The following is a 13,851-nucleotide window of genomic DNA, read 5'->3' on the forward strand; positions in this document are numbered from 1 at the left end:
AAGAAGGGCCCTAAAAAACAAGATGCCTAGATTAGAAATATACTAAGAGACGACAAATGTTAGGACACAAATTGAATGAGGTGACACAGTTTAACAAGCAAGAAGTCTTTTATTCATCATCAAAACAGCAATAAATCAGGTGGAATAACAGTTGTCGTCCTGTCCTGTTTTCGCGTTACGGGTTTCACGTCAATCTGATGATTTGCGGCACTGTCGTGACTCTTTGGTCATAGTTACAGGAAGCGGAATTTCTTGTTTTTTTTCTAGGAACAGGCCAAAATCAATGCGCGCGCGGACGTCATCCATAAAATTTACTTGGTGTGGCCTTACAGTAGATGAATTTTCTTGTTTGTGTTAAAGGGGTTCAACACTTTTTCTGTTCCTTCCATGCTCTGTGATAGCCTGGGAGCCATCCATTTTTGTAGCAAGTGCAAGGAGCCCCGTTGCAAAATGGATGAAACCCAGGCTAACTCTGTGATGAAGTAGGATTACAAAATGTAGATCCATCCAGATGACAGTTTTTTTGGATGAATGGCAGTTGATGGATGGCTTCCAAGTAAATGAGCAGTTGTGATGACTTTGGGATGATTGGATCCACACTGATTAAAACCCGTGCTGGTTCCATATCCCATCCTCTCATCACCTTCTCTGTTAGAAGATGGGCGAGGGGGCAAGCAGGGAAATCTGTAAAATGATCAGGAGGTGATTTTTTTTACCGGCAGAAATTGAGGAGGTTCCCACCTCCTTAGCAGAAATGAAGCGTACACATTTTTTCAGCATGTGGAAGGGAAGTCCACACAAGTGTGAGTACAGAGTTTGAAGTTGTAATTGCCCCTTTTTTTGCCTGAAGTTAGCTGGTAGAGTTGAGTATTTGGGAGAAAGAGCTTTAATTATGGTCTACTGTGGCATGGTGAAACATGTTTTACTCCTTGACTTTCAGCTTCAGTAACTTCATAATTTTTATGAGTGAAGTTCTATAATTGGATGAGTAGTTGCATATCTATTATGTATATCACGACATACTGGACCACACCTTGCCACACCCAATTTATGGTTGGAAGTAATTTCATAGCCAAAGGCATCGTGGCTGTACATCCTTGTTGCCGGTAAGTTTGCTGACTGTTTTATATATTAACTGAAGTATAGATTGCTTTCATGTTGTTGGTACTTCAGAGGCTGTGTGTTCTTGTACTGTTGTTGGCCTATCAAAGACTGTTCATTTTTAGAGTCTCACAAATTTTACGACATGTGTGTTTTGACCTTTCAGTACCTTGGAATTACTTTTAAATGCAGCATTCAAATGTTGCTTTTTGAACTCCCACATCAATAGACTTCTTCATGTTTCATGTGTTATACAATTGTAAGTGTGTGGTTGGAAAATCACCATAGGCTTGTATTCACATGTACATCATAGGCATATTTCAAAGTGTGGTATTTAAACAATATCAAAGCATACAGAACCAGAGGCTAGGTTAGAAATAGAAAAATATCTAGGACACTACTCAGACTGTAAGGAATTTTTCCTGGTATTTCATATTCTGGTATTTCATATTCTGAGAATTTAATAATATGGTGGCAGCATGGTAATATCATAAAGGATTGCTTGGTCCCACCCTTGGTAAATTATGCCAATGTAATTGTTTCTTCAAAGAAGATGATGTCTGTGATAGGAAAAACAAGCTGAGGACCAGACAGCATGCACCATTATCCACCATTTTCTCTCTCTATATACAGTATATAGGTCCTCTATAGGTATCTATAGGTGGAAATTACAATTTAGACTGTATCTGTTCAAAATACATTGTACCTGTATGTTTCCTATCCATACTCTTTATGATGTTGAAGTGAGCCGTGCCCAATTTCGAGAGAAATGCAAACAGTAATGGCATAGATGTTGCCAGTCATGTGTACTACCATATGTCAGTACCTCATTAATCATTCAGAACCAGTCAAGTTCGGCCAATGACTCAACAGTATTTCCTCTGTTGCCATGGCAACCCATTCAAACACTAGCCATCCCCTTTCTTCGAAAGATTGTTTGAGATACGCATCTTTTAGATGTTAACCTTAGCCTAGGGCACGGGGTTTGCATCTGAAGCTGTATTTCCCAGTATTGGCAGTATTTAGGAGCGTAAATTGAGCGTACCCACGTCAGCAATGTTCTTATGTCCCAGAAGACATTCATCCGGTATTACTGTGTCTGAGTCCAACGGTAAGTAGGTCTAATCTTCTGTAGAACACCGTAAGCCTTGCACGCGCGGCGGAGTAGGAGAGTAATTGAAATGAAGGCTTGAATTATTTATTATGATAGCTCTGTTGCCTTCAATACAGACAGTCATCGATCTAGGGTAAGTTGCTAGTGTGTCTTTTTGTAGGCTTTCTTTTGATGTAGGTTACAGTGTACCTTTCTGTTGTAGTATCTCTTTTTTTACAGACAGGGTTTTTTGTGCATATTGGCTTGTTGTGATTCAGAGTTTAGCAATTATTGTTTTGATGGAATACACCTTGGTTTAGCAGTTATCTGAAGAAATGGATTTCTGTAATAGCTAGTCTGCTTGTACTGTGGTGATGTATTGCTTTCATATGAATTCATCATCATATGAGATCTATTTCAAAGAAATGTTTTATGATCATTTGAAGTGAGTGGTTTTAATACATTTATACAATATGATTGTTGAATATCTAGTATCATCATGACATTGTATATGTAATGGTAAATATACTATGGATTGCAGTTCAAGACAGTTTTCAGGTCTGAGGTTTCCTCAGTTTATATGTTAAACACTTTGAGGTTGTTCTTGTTTTAGAGGCAATGTAATGAACTTGATAATGACACTTAAGCCTTTCTAGATCATAAATTACACAAGCATATTTATACTTTAACAAAAGTATGTATCATTGTATATATTTGTTCCTATCTGCATATATCAAATACACTGATATGTACATTTGATAGAATAATTTTGTTTTGGCTTTGCTTTATATCAGAAGGGAAGTCTAATGCTTCTAAGTCAAAGTTTTGCTTGGCCTAGTGCCCTCCCCAACTTTATTTTTGCTACTGTAGCCCTTAACCTTTCACCCATTCTTAACATTATCAACTTGAAGTCTCTCAATGTATATCTTAAACATAGTATATGTACTTTACTGTCTTATATACATATACTTCTTGCACACTGGAGTAGGCAGGTGTTCAAAAAGCAACAAACGAAAGAGACTTTGTGCTCAAAAGGTTTGTTTCTTTCTTCTTGGTTCCACTGTAAAAATGTTGACACTGAGTAAGATGTAGAAAAGTTGAACGACCTTTAGCCCACATCCCACAATGTTTTAACTTAAGCTCTACCATAGACCTATTGTGTTTACAGTCGGTGACATACTTCTGGTGTTTAGAATGTTAGACAGTCCCCAAACACTGGTGGTAGATTATCTTGGTCAGTTTAAGGAACGAAAACAACCCTGGCGGCAGCTGTATATACAGGTAGTGGCCAGTTTGGACATTTCTCTCTGACTTATTTCTGTGAATTACCTCAAAAATTATCACTTTGAAAGTTTGATAACCAGAATATGTTTGTACCTGTTTCAGCCTAGCTTTCCAATGCTGTTTGATCAAAAGTTATCAAAAATAAGCTCATTGAATGAAAATAGCAGTGTTCTAATCCTGTCTCTGTTGTATTTTGCATGTGGATGTAAACAAACAACAACTGTTGGCCCTAAGTAAGCGGCAGTGTGCCCACAGTAAACTGTCAAGGTTCAGATAAGGCAGAAACACCCTGGCAAGCCCCCTGCACCACCTCTGGTCATGTGGGGCCTTTGTTGTTCTGTCTGGAAGCTACCATTTTCAGTGTTTCGTGGGCCAAATTTTTAAACAAGCTTCAAATTGTACAATAAGTACAGACTTTTTTCCTTGTTTGGTAGATACAAGAAACATACTTTGAAATGCAGAGTTGATTTAGCACCACAAGTCTTCAGTAAAATTTTGAAACAAAGAGCTAAGGAGAAGTAGACAGCGTATAAAAAGTTAGCACACAACACAGAACCCCCTTGGGGAAGATACCAAAGGTAGGTTCTGTTTGTAGAAGTGGAAGAACTAGTCTGGAAGAGTTGGCAAGTCTCCAGTCTTGTTCCTGCACTCAGAAGGCTCTCCTGAACCAAGCCCATCTAGTCTTGTCCAGGACTTCCCATCCGGATTTAATACCGAGCTCCGGCTTGAATTGGTGCCAATATCCGCTTTAGTTTACGCACACTCCCCTCCCTGACTCAAAACTTCCACGTGACGGGGGCTGAGTTACTGTGCAAAGTTCCCTCCCGGTGACCTGACTGGCCACTCCTTGTGTTTACGCCTGTCCGACTGGTTGCGGTGTCTTGCTGAAGGAACACAGACTCACACCAGCAGACGTTCTTTCAATGCTTCCTCCTACTGCTTGAAGTTCTTGGAAACAAACTTGTTGACTACAAGGAGGACTAAAAATGGAACCAAAAATGGACGGACAATTAACAGTACCGAAGAAAGATGTAAGGAGAGGTTCGGTTGTGATTCACAACCCGAATGTTGGTGACCTGGCAGTTATACCTTTTATTGGAGAAGGTAAGGGCAGAAACTGTTCGCTCTGTTCCTAGCATTTTGTTGATTATTCCTGTTCTTTGGGGCAAATCGTGGTCGCTTACATTTCTTATCCGGCACTTATTTCTCTGTGTGTTTATAGCTGACGTAATCCAATTCAGTTAGAAGTTTGATTCAAGTAGTTACGGTTATTCAAATGAGATAGCCATAAAACATGATTTTAGTACCTTTCATGTAGCATTAATATGTATGTAGATCAGTCTGTTCCTTGTGCTGAAGTTTAATTTTTTTCAGTTACCGGCATGTCTTTTTCAGAGCTTAACAATTTCATCGTTGATTCAACCTGCATACCCGTATAATCACATACAAAAGGTTACACATTGCTGTGGTCAGGTCCATGTGGGCCGTTAAACTGGTTTTGGGTTGGGCCATGATGCCTTCCTTCGTGGGAATCTTTTTTAAGATGTGTGAAGATGACCTTTTGAATGAAACCATAACCAAAGCTATACTTTTGATCATATGACTCCTGGAAAGTTACTGGACAGGTGTTTGATATCTGCATGACTCATAATTCAACCCTGGTATATGACATTGTACATGTATGCTGCAAGCATTCTTTATCTTCAAGTTGTTAAATTTGATCTATGCATGTAAGATATCTCTTGTATGTAGGATGCCTTCAACTTCTAATGGTTCATCTATGTATTGGAGAGATATTACAGGAGAGATGTGTGTGTTTGCCAAGGTAATCTGATCACGTTGACTACTGTGCAAGTGCTAATGAGCGGAAGTAGTGAGGAACTGTTTGCCCTGTGTCAAAGTCACAGGCTTCTGAGAGGACTTCCTCATAAGGAAGTCATTTGAGGCACAGCCAAAAAACAAGTCGTGATTAGAAGGAAATGTTTCAGGGACATAAATAGTTGTGTGACATCGTAGTTCCTGCTTTTGCTAAAAATGAAGGATAACTGGGATTTACAAACTACATGTATGAACACTGTAGGTTTAGTGCCATAAACTTCTGTGTACAGTACTTTCAAATTCTACATTACTTGGTATGAAATGGTACACTTTTTTGTCAGATAAGACTTAGCATTAGCCTGATTAGGCAACTGTACGTACAATGTAGCTGTTTAATGTTTTACCTACATGCCACCAAGCAATTTAGAGTCATGAATTTTTAATTTTTTTCAGTCTTAAGTGCTGAAATCACCCTAGACTGAAACAACCAAAGGGAGGAATTTGTCCTAATGTGAGAAACTACAGCAAAAGTGCAGAATTTTACTGGCCTAATATGAGAACGTAACAGCTTGTAGCGCTCTTTTTGTTACTTTTGTCATCTGTACCATTTGTTCCCTAGACTCTCCCAGTTATTAATTGTTGTCAAGTACAATATCTTGTGACAGATGTTGCACAGAGCGTACTGATATCGATTTTAGCTAACGTTTGAGCCAACTAAGCTTTCTGTTGATAAAGGTCTCAGGCTGGAATCAATATGACATTGAACGGTCCTCATAATTCATTTTTGATAGCTACGGCTGTAGTAACATGTGTGATGTTGAGGTTGGAAAGAACTTGAAAGAGGATGAGTGCTGCATTGTATATTGAGTTTTCTTTAAAAGTGAACAGAACGTATAATGTAGCTTTCTTCCTGTTGTAAAAATCAATACAAAATTTGCTGTAGGGGCTAACACACAGTAGGGGAAAGATGGAAGGAATCAGATTCTGACTGTTTCCAGGGTGTACACAGGTCAATTCCTCAGCTCGCATCCAAGGCTAACATGACCCCAAGGAAATTATACCACAGCCTCCCTCTTGCATCCAGAATAAGTGATGTACTGGTAATATTGGTGTTCATGTACTCTGTTGGGGGGGGGGCATTGCTTCCCGCAAACCGCAGGGGAATTGAGTGTTAAGGGGTTTGTAATCTCAACTGAGCTTTTCCTGAACATTTTCAGTCCTTGTGGACTGAAATTTGCAAGAAGAAAACAGTGGACAATACTGTGTCCTTGTGATCCCTGCACATGCTTTTCTCATCCACTGGACTTGGCCTTCCAACTTGTCTGACCTTGGTATTGACCTTGCTGACCCAGACACAGGCATGGCTGTTCTGTGGATGGTTGTACATTTTCTTTAATAGCCTGTGTCTGACATGGGGTGTGTCCTTGTGGGACTTTAGGGCATGAGAACTGCCAACTGGTCTGGAAGTTTGTATGGCAAGCACTCAACTGGTTGGAGTACAAATGTGCTATAGGTGGACCTACATCTCAAAGGGCTTTTCCCCAGTGATCAGTTGAAGCAGAAACTTTGCAGAAGGCTTGTTCAAGGTTACTTTGGGTGTCTAAGGTATATTGTAGACACTAGGGCCACCTTCTGCTTGGTAGCCCAGTCAACATACTGGTAACACAATATACATGTAGGTCTGTCATCCTCCATGACCTTTGTTCCTAGAAAAGGAAATAAAAGGCCTCGGCTTCATTATGTATAGTTCAACATGAATGATAACTCTGGGATAGAACTCTCTTATACTTTGCATATACTCTAGCATAAACGAAATAAAAGACTACTCTCTGTGGTTCAAAATGTATATTATAGGCTCCAGGGTACTCAATATTTTATTTCATTTCACATCTCACTCATACCCTGTAGCAGTCAGTATGATAGGATCTTCCATTTTATGACAGCATAATCTCTATTTTTATACCAAATGACCAAGGGAAAATGGATCAGAGGATGAGACCTATCAGGTTGTGTCTGGCCCTGATTGAAGGCCATTAATGCATTAGTCAGGCTTTACTGCCCTGGAATTATGTTCTACTTTTGTAGTTCTACGATATTGCGTTTGATGAGAAAGTTTTCCAAAGGAGACGTTAGCTCATACCAGAATGCTGTGTCTGATCCCCAGCGCTGTCTCTGTAGCCTCTATCAAGGGATTGGGGTCTTTATGGAATAAGCTGAGTAAGTGGTACTTATATTAGTGGAAATTGTGACAGATATGTTTCACTGCTAACCCAGCATGGAGTGTCTCATAATTCCAGCCATGTTAGAATCACAGTGAGGTATCTTTGTGACAGTTTTGGCCTTGACAATCCGGTTCATAATGAATATTTTTGCTTTATGAAAAGGCTATACATGCAACAGTGTTTCAGGAGCCTTCAGCATTGTCAGCTCATATGTATTGGTAACATTTAAATTCTGATATTATCTCATCTACGTGTATGTCATGTATATGATATATATATATATTTCCCTGTATGAGCTAAAATCTTCACTTGAAAATGGCATTCATTTTCTAATCGTTTTCTTTGCAGAAACACTTTTGGCATAACAGCAACTAAAGTTATTTCCCATTCCTATATTAGCAGAATGGTATAGTGTATATTGCCAAACAATAACCTTGTTCCTCCTTGTGTGTTTGCACAGATCTACATGAGAGTCCTGTACGGCGCAGCAGTGCCCCGCCCACCCCCACAGGCCCCATCATGGAAGGTTCCAGCACACCTTCCAAGTTTGCGGTAAGTCTGGACAACCTTCAACTTGTCAGTATTCAGATACAGCTCGAATTTCATTCTGGTTGTTTGAAGTACTCCATGCTTGATAGGAATTAATCTAAAGTACATGTAATGCAAGCTTGATTCTATGAATGATATATGATTATCTGAGAGTATATTGTCCAGTTTCCTAATACGAAACAAGAAATTTTGCTTATTCAAAATTCTTCTTTTTCAACTTTGGTAACAAGCTACACAATGCAAACAAGATAAAAATGGACAAGAGATATGCTGCTGAAATTCTAGAGAATGTTATCCACAATATCAAATTTGTGTGGATGATTGAATGTATGAGAAACTTCAAAGGAATATCCAAACAAGTGCCAATGCAAAATGAACTTCCTCATCAGAGACAATCAATCCATCAGTACTGTTTGTCAGTAATCCAAGCCTAATGACAGGCCATGTTGTCTCCTGGTGAACATGATCTGGCGTCTATTTTTACATAGACAGGGATGCTTCAGGATTCTGACCACGTTCCCCGCATATTTTGCCCCAGGCCTCTCATCAGTTAAGGGTTGTTGACAGTCTTCAACCACTGATGGGGGAAATGTACACAAAACATTGGAAGTGGTTTTGTACAGTACCTGGTGTTAGAACAGTGTTTTCAAACAGTGCAAACAAAGGACAGGAAACTTTGATATATCATAAGGAGAACAAAGGACATTCAGAAAAGGTTTGAGTATGCAATATACAACCTAAAGAATCATGTTTTCATTCCAGGCCCTGTTACCAAAAAGACTGAAGTCGGGCATCAAACGGACGAAAAGTGTGACCAAGTTGGACAGAAAAGCCAGTGTAAAAGCACCACGCACACAGGACAGGGAGTAAGTGTCAGCAGCTACATTGCCTGTCAGTTGTAATCTGCATACATCCTCACTTGTAATATTGATAGTATTTTCAGTACTGTCACTTTTTCCATCCTGTCTTCATGTTCAAATATGGCTCTGTATTTTATTCTGATTTTTTTTCTTTCCTTTCTTCTTCTCAACCTTGTCTTCTGACTCTTTCCTTCTCTTTCTGTTCCTTCTTTACCCCTGTGTTGTGACTTCTCTCACCTCCACCCCCCCTCCCATGCCAGTGCGGTTGTGGCTTCCCCAAAGCACACACGGGCGGCACATGTAGCTACCTCACTAAGGTTTGGAGTTACTAGTGTCATAGCCGTGTGCCATAAACCTGGTCTTTTTTTCATAGTAAATGTCATGATGAAACAATGATCGAACAAAAAATACTACATTTACCAGTGTTCATTCTACCTGCATAGATATTGATCTGATGAGATAAATTTGATGTGACACATGTTTAGTTAGGGTACGGAATGTCCTGAAATTTCAGGAAGAAATCCATGTAGTAGCAATTTTGTTCTGATTCCTGCCTATGAATACCACGGATTATACATAAACAAATACAAAGCAATAAAATTAATACGTAATAAGTAGTTAAGTAAGTTGTACATTACTAGTCCATGTTCATGTGTCTTTTCTAATTCTAATTCTTGCATGTCTCTCTTCTGTTCCAGTGCGTTTATCGTATCTCGGCTGAAGACTTCGCGGTCGCACGAGTCCCTCCTGTCCAGCCCGTCTCACGCGGTGGAGTCGCTGGACCTCGCGGGCGAGGACGTCCAGATCAACCCCATCCACAGCAGCATCCTGGGACAGGACCACTGCTTCCAGGTCACCTCCGCCAGCGGCAGCCGCTGTTTCGCCTGCAAGACTGCTGCAGAGAAGGACAGATGGATAGAAAAGTAGGTTTCCCCGGATTATGTACTTGTAACTGTAGACTTAAGAGGTGGAAAATTGGCTGGAAATTGAGTTGATAAAGGTTTGACACCCAGGTAATGAGATACACTGACAAAAAGATTGCTACTTGAAATGTCTGATAGTTTACAAATTCTATCGTTGCTATAGTGATTGTTTTCTTGTATATAGTTCAGAATTAGACTTAAAGTTATGCCTATTTATGATGAAAGAAATGAAGGAAAAGGATATTTTGTAACAGTCTTGAATTACTTTTTCAGCATAAGAAAAACAGTGCAGCCCACCAGAGAAAAGTGCAGAAGAACAGACAATACTCTCAAGCTGTGGATCATAGAGGCCAAGGGCTTGTCTGTCAAGAAAAGGTGAGTGAGCACATCTCTCTTTTTGCTGCAGTATATCATGTAAATGATCATGTTTATGTGTGTCTAACATTTATCAGTGTGTTGATTCTGGGCTGGGTGTCTTATAAAAATGTTTTCCATATCTCTACTTTTTGCAGCATTAATGCTCAATGATCGTGTTTATGTATGTCTAACATATGTGTATATTGAGTCTGGGCTGTGTCTTATAGAAATGTTTTTATTATTTTTGCACCACAGATATTTCTGTGAGCTTCTCCTAGACGAGATTCTCTATGCCAGAACGTCGTCCAAGCAGAAGTCGGACGTGCTGTTCTGGGGAGAACACTTCCACTTCAGTGAACTGCCGGCGGTTCAGAATATCACTGTCAACCTTTACAAGGATGCAGACAAGAAGAAGAAAAAGGAGAAGACAAATCTTATAGGTGGGTGTTTGGGAAGCAGATATGTAGTAGAGGAATAGGGATGGAAAAAAATAGGACAGAAATGTAGAAAATGGAAAGGAGAATAGAATCCGAGAAAGAATGAGACATGTGGTAGATGCTTTGATCAACAGTTTGTTGAAGATTTTGGCAGAAGAGCAGGTAAATGAAGGGAAGACAAGATTCAGGATATAATAGAGAATAGATGGGGACTTTGTCATTCATTGATGCTTGTTGAATTGGCCTAACACCTTTTTCTTTTCCTTCCCTGCAGGGACTGTAAATATTGCTGTAAACACGGTTGATGCGAGACAGTTTGTTGAGAAATGGTGAGTTCTCAGTAACAAATTTCATTGATTTACTTGGTATGCATTGTTGCACTGTCATTTGTTGCCTGTGCTTAACCTTTTATCATGTGTTTTGTTGCCAGGTATCCATTGGTAGTTCCAAACAACAACAAGTCGTCCAAGACTGACACCCCCTCCATCCGCATCAAGGCTCGGTTCCAGAGCACCCCCATCCTTCCTGTGGAGCTGTACAGGGACTTCATCCAGGTGAGAAAACTTGAACTAGCATACATGTTCATTACAGCCTTGGCTTCAATATCAGTACAACTGTTTCGAATGGAGCTCAGTTTTGCTGCTAGTTGGCCCAAAGTGGTTCTCATTCACCTGTGCAAGACATTTTTATCAAGTGCATATTCTGAGAGAGTCCAGTCATATATTAGCATGATTTAAATGATCCCTCTTTTGTCCTTCCTGCAGTATATAAATGATAACTACTCAACGCTGTGCAAGGTGCTGGAACCTGTGGTTGGAGTCAAGAACAAGGTATGGAAAACAGTGTCATTATCTACATGTAAGATAAGTGAGCGGTTGTCTGTATCCAAAGAGTAATGCAATGCACAATCTTCACTATGTATATATAACCACATTAAGGGTAGAGATTTGAAAAATGTTTGGTCCAAAATTAAGTGTAGAAAAAGGAAGCCTTTCTTAATATCAACCTCTGACCTACAGGAAGAGATTGCCTCCACCATGGTTCACATCCTGCAGAGTACAGGCAGGGCGCGGGAGTTTCTCACTGACATCATCATGTCAGAGGTCAGCAACCTGGCAGGTGAGGAATCCAGTACTGTATCAGTAGAGCTAAAGGTTTCATTATACCCATAGGCTTTTAACATGATTCTTTTTGATATCACTAAAGATGCATTCCAGAAGATGGGTTTGGGCTTGTTTGAATTGAAGCAATGCATGTAATATGTTTTGATGCTTCTTCACAGATCAGAGCTTGATATTCCGAGGAAACACCCTCGCCACCAAAGCCATGGAAGCATATCTCAAGCTAGTTGGAGGAAAGGTAAGACACAAAGACTCATATTATAGCCTTTCCAACTTATCCTACAAACAATAGTTGTTTGTTTGGCCCAGGCTTTATCAGATCTAGGTCCATTTTTGTCAGAAATTTTTCGTGTGTTCACAATCTGGTGCGATCTTTACACTTTGTAGCCATGTCGCACCATAACAAAAGTGTTTCCATCCTGCAGTACCTGCAGGAGACGCTAGGGGAGTTCATCCGTGCGCTGTACGAGGCAGACGAGGATTGCGAGGTGGAGCCCAGCAAGGTGGCGTCCAACGTGCTGAGTCAGCACCAGCAGGCGCTCAAGAGACACTGTGAGCTCGCCTGGTGCAAGGTCATCAACTCATACATCATCTTCCCAAGGTACGGCAGATTTTCTTCTATCTGTATTGATAGGTCCAGTTATGTACTAAGAGCCTTCTTGTGTCCTCTCTATGGTATATAAATAATAATTACATGTACTCAATACTGTGCAAAGTGTTGCACATACATGTAGAGAATCTATAACATAGACATGATAACTCAAACACACATAATTCAAGAATAATACATAAAAGAAAAAAGAGCATGCTGTTAACCAATTTGACATGTACACTAGCCAAATGATAGTACAATGGTATTTTTTTGTTCTTTTGTTGAGGAGAAAACCAGAACTGGTTTCTCACTTCTGCAATGTTTTGTTTTGGCAGTGATTTGAAGGAAATCTTCAGCAACTTAAGGAACAGAACAGCGGAGAGGGGTGAAGACTTTGCCAACACTCTCATAAGGTAAGAATTGTTTGGAGATCAAAAGTGATAGAAATGATAATGCGTATTGTAAAACTAGTATGTTCTATTTCTACTTTCCATTGCTTTGTTATGTTGTGTTTGTATCCAACCATGTCAAACATACCATTTGTATTGACTTATTTTGTTTTCCATTCCAGTGGTTGTATCTTCCTGAGGTTCCTGTGTCCAGCCATCCTGTCACCAAGTCTCTTCTTCCTTACACAAGGTCAGGAAAGTTATCAACATCTATCAAATTGAAACCAAATAGAAAAGGGAAGTGGGGCTCGGGTGTTTGTAATGAATTAACAAAGGAGGGAAAATGCATCTTAATTTTTTCTCAACAAAGAAAGCCTTAAAAGTTTGAAAATGTTTCTCGCGTTAAAAATCAGCAATGTGTGTGATTTTATGTGTGATTTAAAACTTTGTCCTTGACATTTTAGATAACATGACCTTTTGGCTTTTCTTGACTACACAGAATACCCCTCAGAGAAGACCAGTAGATGTCTTACCCTGATTGCAAAGACCATTCAGAGTCTGGCCAACTTTACCAAGTAAGTACCTTACAGCTAACCTCTAATTTAAACTTACTTTATGTTATACGAACTCAATGCATTGCCATCAGTAACTTCTAGACTATGGCACTTATTAGTACATGTACTGCATATTCGCATTTTTTGCGGTCTTTCTTCTGCACCTGCCGCCACCACAAACATATACATGTAGTTACTCAAACATGTCTGTTTTTCTCAGACTGCGAACTTTTGCTATTGTGAGTACAAAGTGATTTACAGTATCTGCCAAGCTAATGTTCAATGCAATCTCTTTTCTCCCCTCCCAGGTTTGGGAACAAGGAGGAGTACATGAGCTTCATGAATGAGTTTGTTGAGTGTGAGATGTTGAACATGAGGAACTTCCTCAAGCAGATCTCCAGCCCAGGGGTGGAAGGTCATCAGTCAAGGTTCAGCGGGTTCATTGACCTCGGCAGGGAGCTGTCTGTGCTGCACTCACTCATCACGGAATGCCTGACAAGCGTCGATGAGGTCAGCAAAAATCTTCTTTTCTTTGATAAATTTTTCCAGAT

At 39.9% G+C, this 13,851-nt stretch overlaps 1 protein-coding gene across 7 annotated transcripts in view; it reads left to right on the forward strand.

The window, feature by feature from the left end:
• Positions 1-13,851, forward strand: part of LOC109484449 (ras GTPase-activating protein nGAP-like) — a 64,786-nt gene that overhangs the window by 45,146 nt on the left and 5,789 nt on the right. For 6 of the 7 annotated variants that reach the window (XM_019787704.1, XM_019787711.1, XM_019787707.1 and 3 more), the window contains 15 exons: positions 7,979-8,070; positions 8,830-8,933; positions 9,626-9,850; positions 10,124-10,225; positions 10,463-10,647; positions 10,919-10,973; positions 11,075-11,198; positions 11,409-11,474; positions 11,664-11,763; positions 11,927-12,003; positions 12,191-12,366; positions 12,693-12,770; positions 12,929-12,996; positions 13,246-13,321; positions 13,609-13,810. In XM_019787704.1, coding sequence (XP_019643263.1) covers positions 7,979-8,070; positions 8,830-8,933; positions 9,626-9,850; positions 10,124-10,225; positions 10,463-10,647; positions 10,919-10,973; positions 11,075-11,198; positions 11,409-11,474; positions 11,664-11,763; positions 11,927-12,003; positions 12,191-12,366; positions 12,693-12,770; positions 12,929-12,996; positions 13,246-13,321; positions 13,609-13,810 — 1,730 coding nt within the window. Of the gene's footprint in view, positions 1-4,080; positions 4,583-7,978; positions 8,071-8,829; positions 8,934-9,625; positions 9,851-10,123; positions 10,226-10,462; positions 10,648-10,918; positions 10,974-11,074; positions 11,199-11,408; positions 11,475-11,663; positions 11,764-11,926; positions 12,004-12,190; positions 12,367-12,692; positions 12,771-12,928; positions 12,997-13,245; positions 13,322-13,608; positions 13,811-13,851 lie in introns of those variants that run through there. The other variant, XM_019787706.1, reaches the window with a different exon arrangement.

This window comes from Branchiostoma belcheri, unplaced genomic scaffold, assembly GCF_001625305.1.
Source record: "Branchiostoma belcheri isolate BF01 breed outbred unplaced genomic scaffold, Haploidv18h27 scaffold7, whole genome shotgun sequence".
In the NCBI taxonomy this organism is placed as follows: Eukaryota; Metazoa; Chordata; class Leptocardii; order Amphioxiformes; family Branchiostomatidae; genus Branchiostoma; species Branchiostoma belcheri.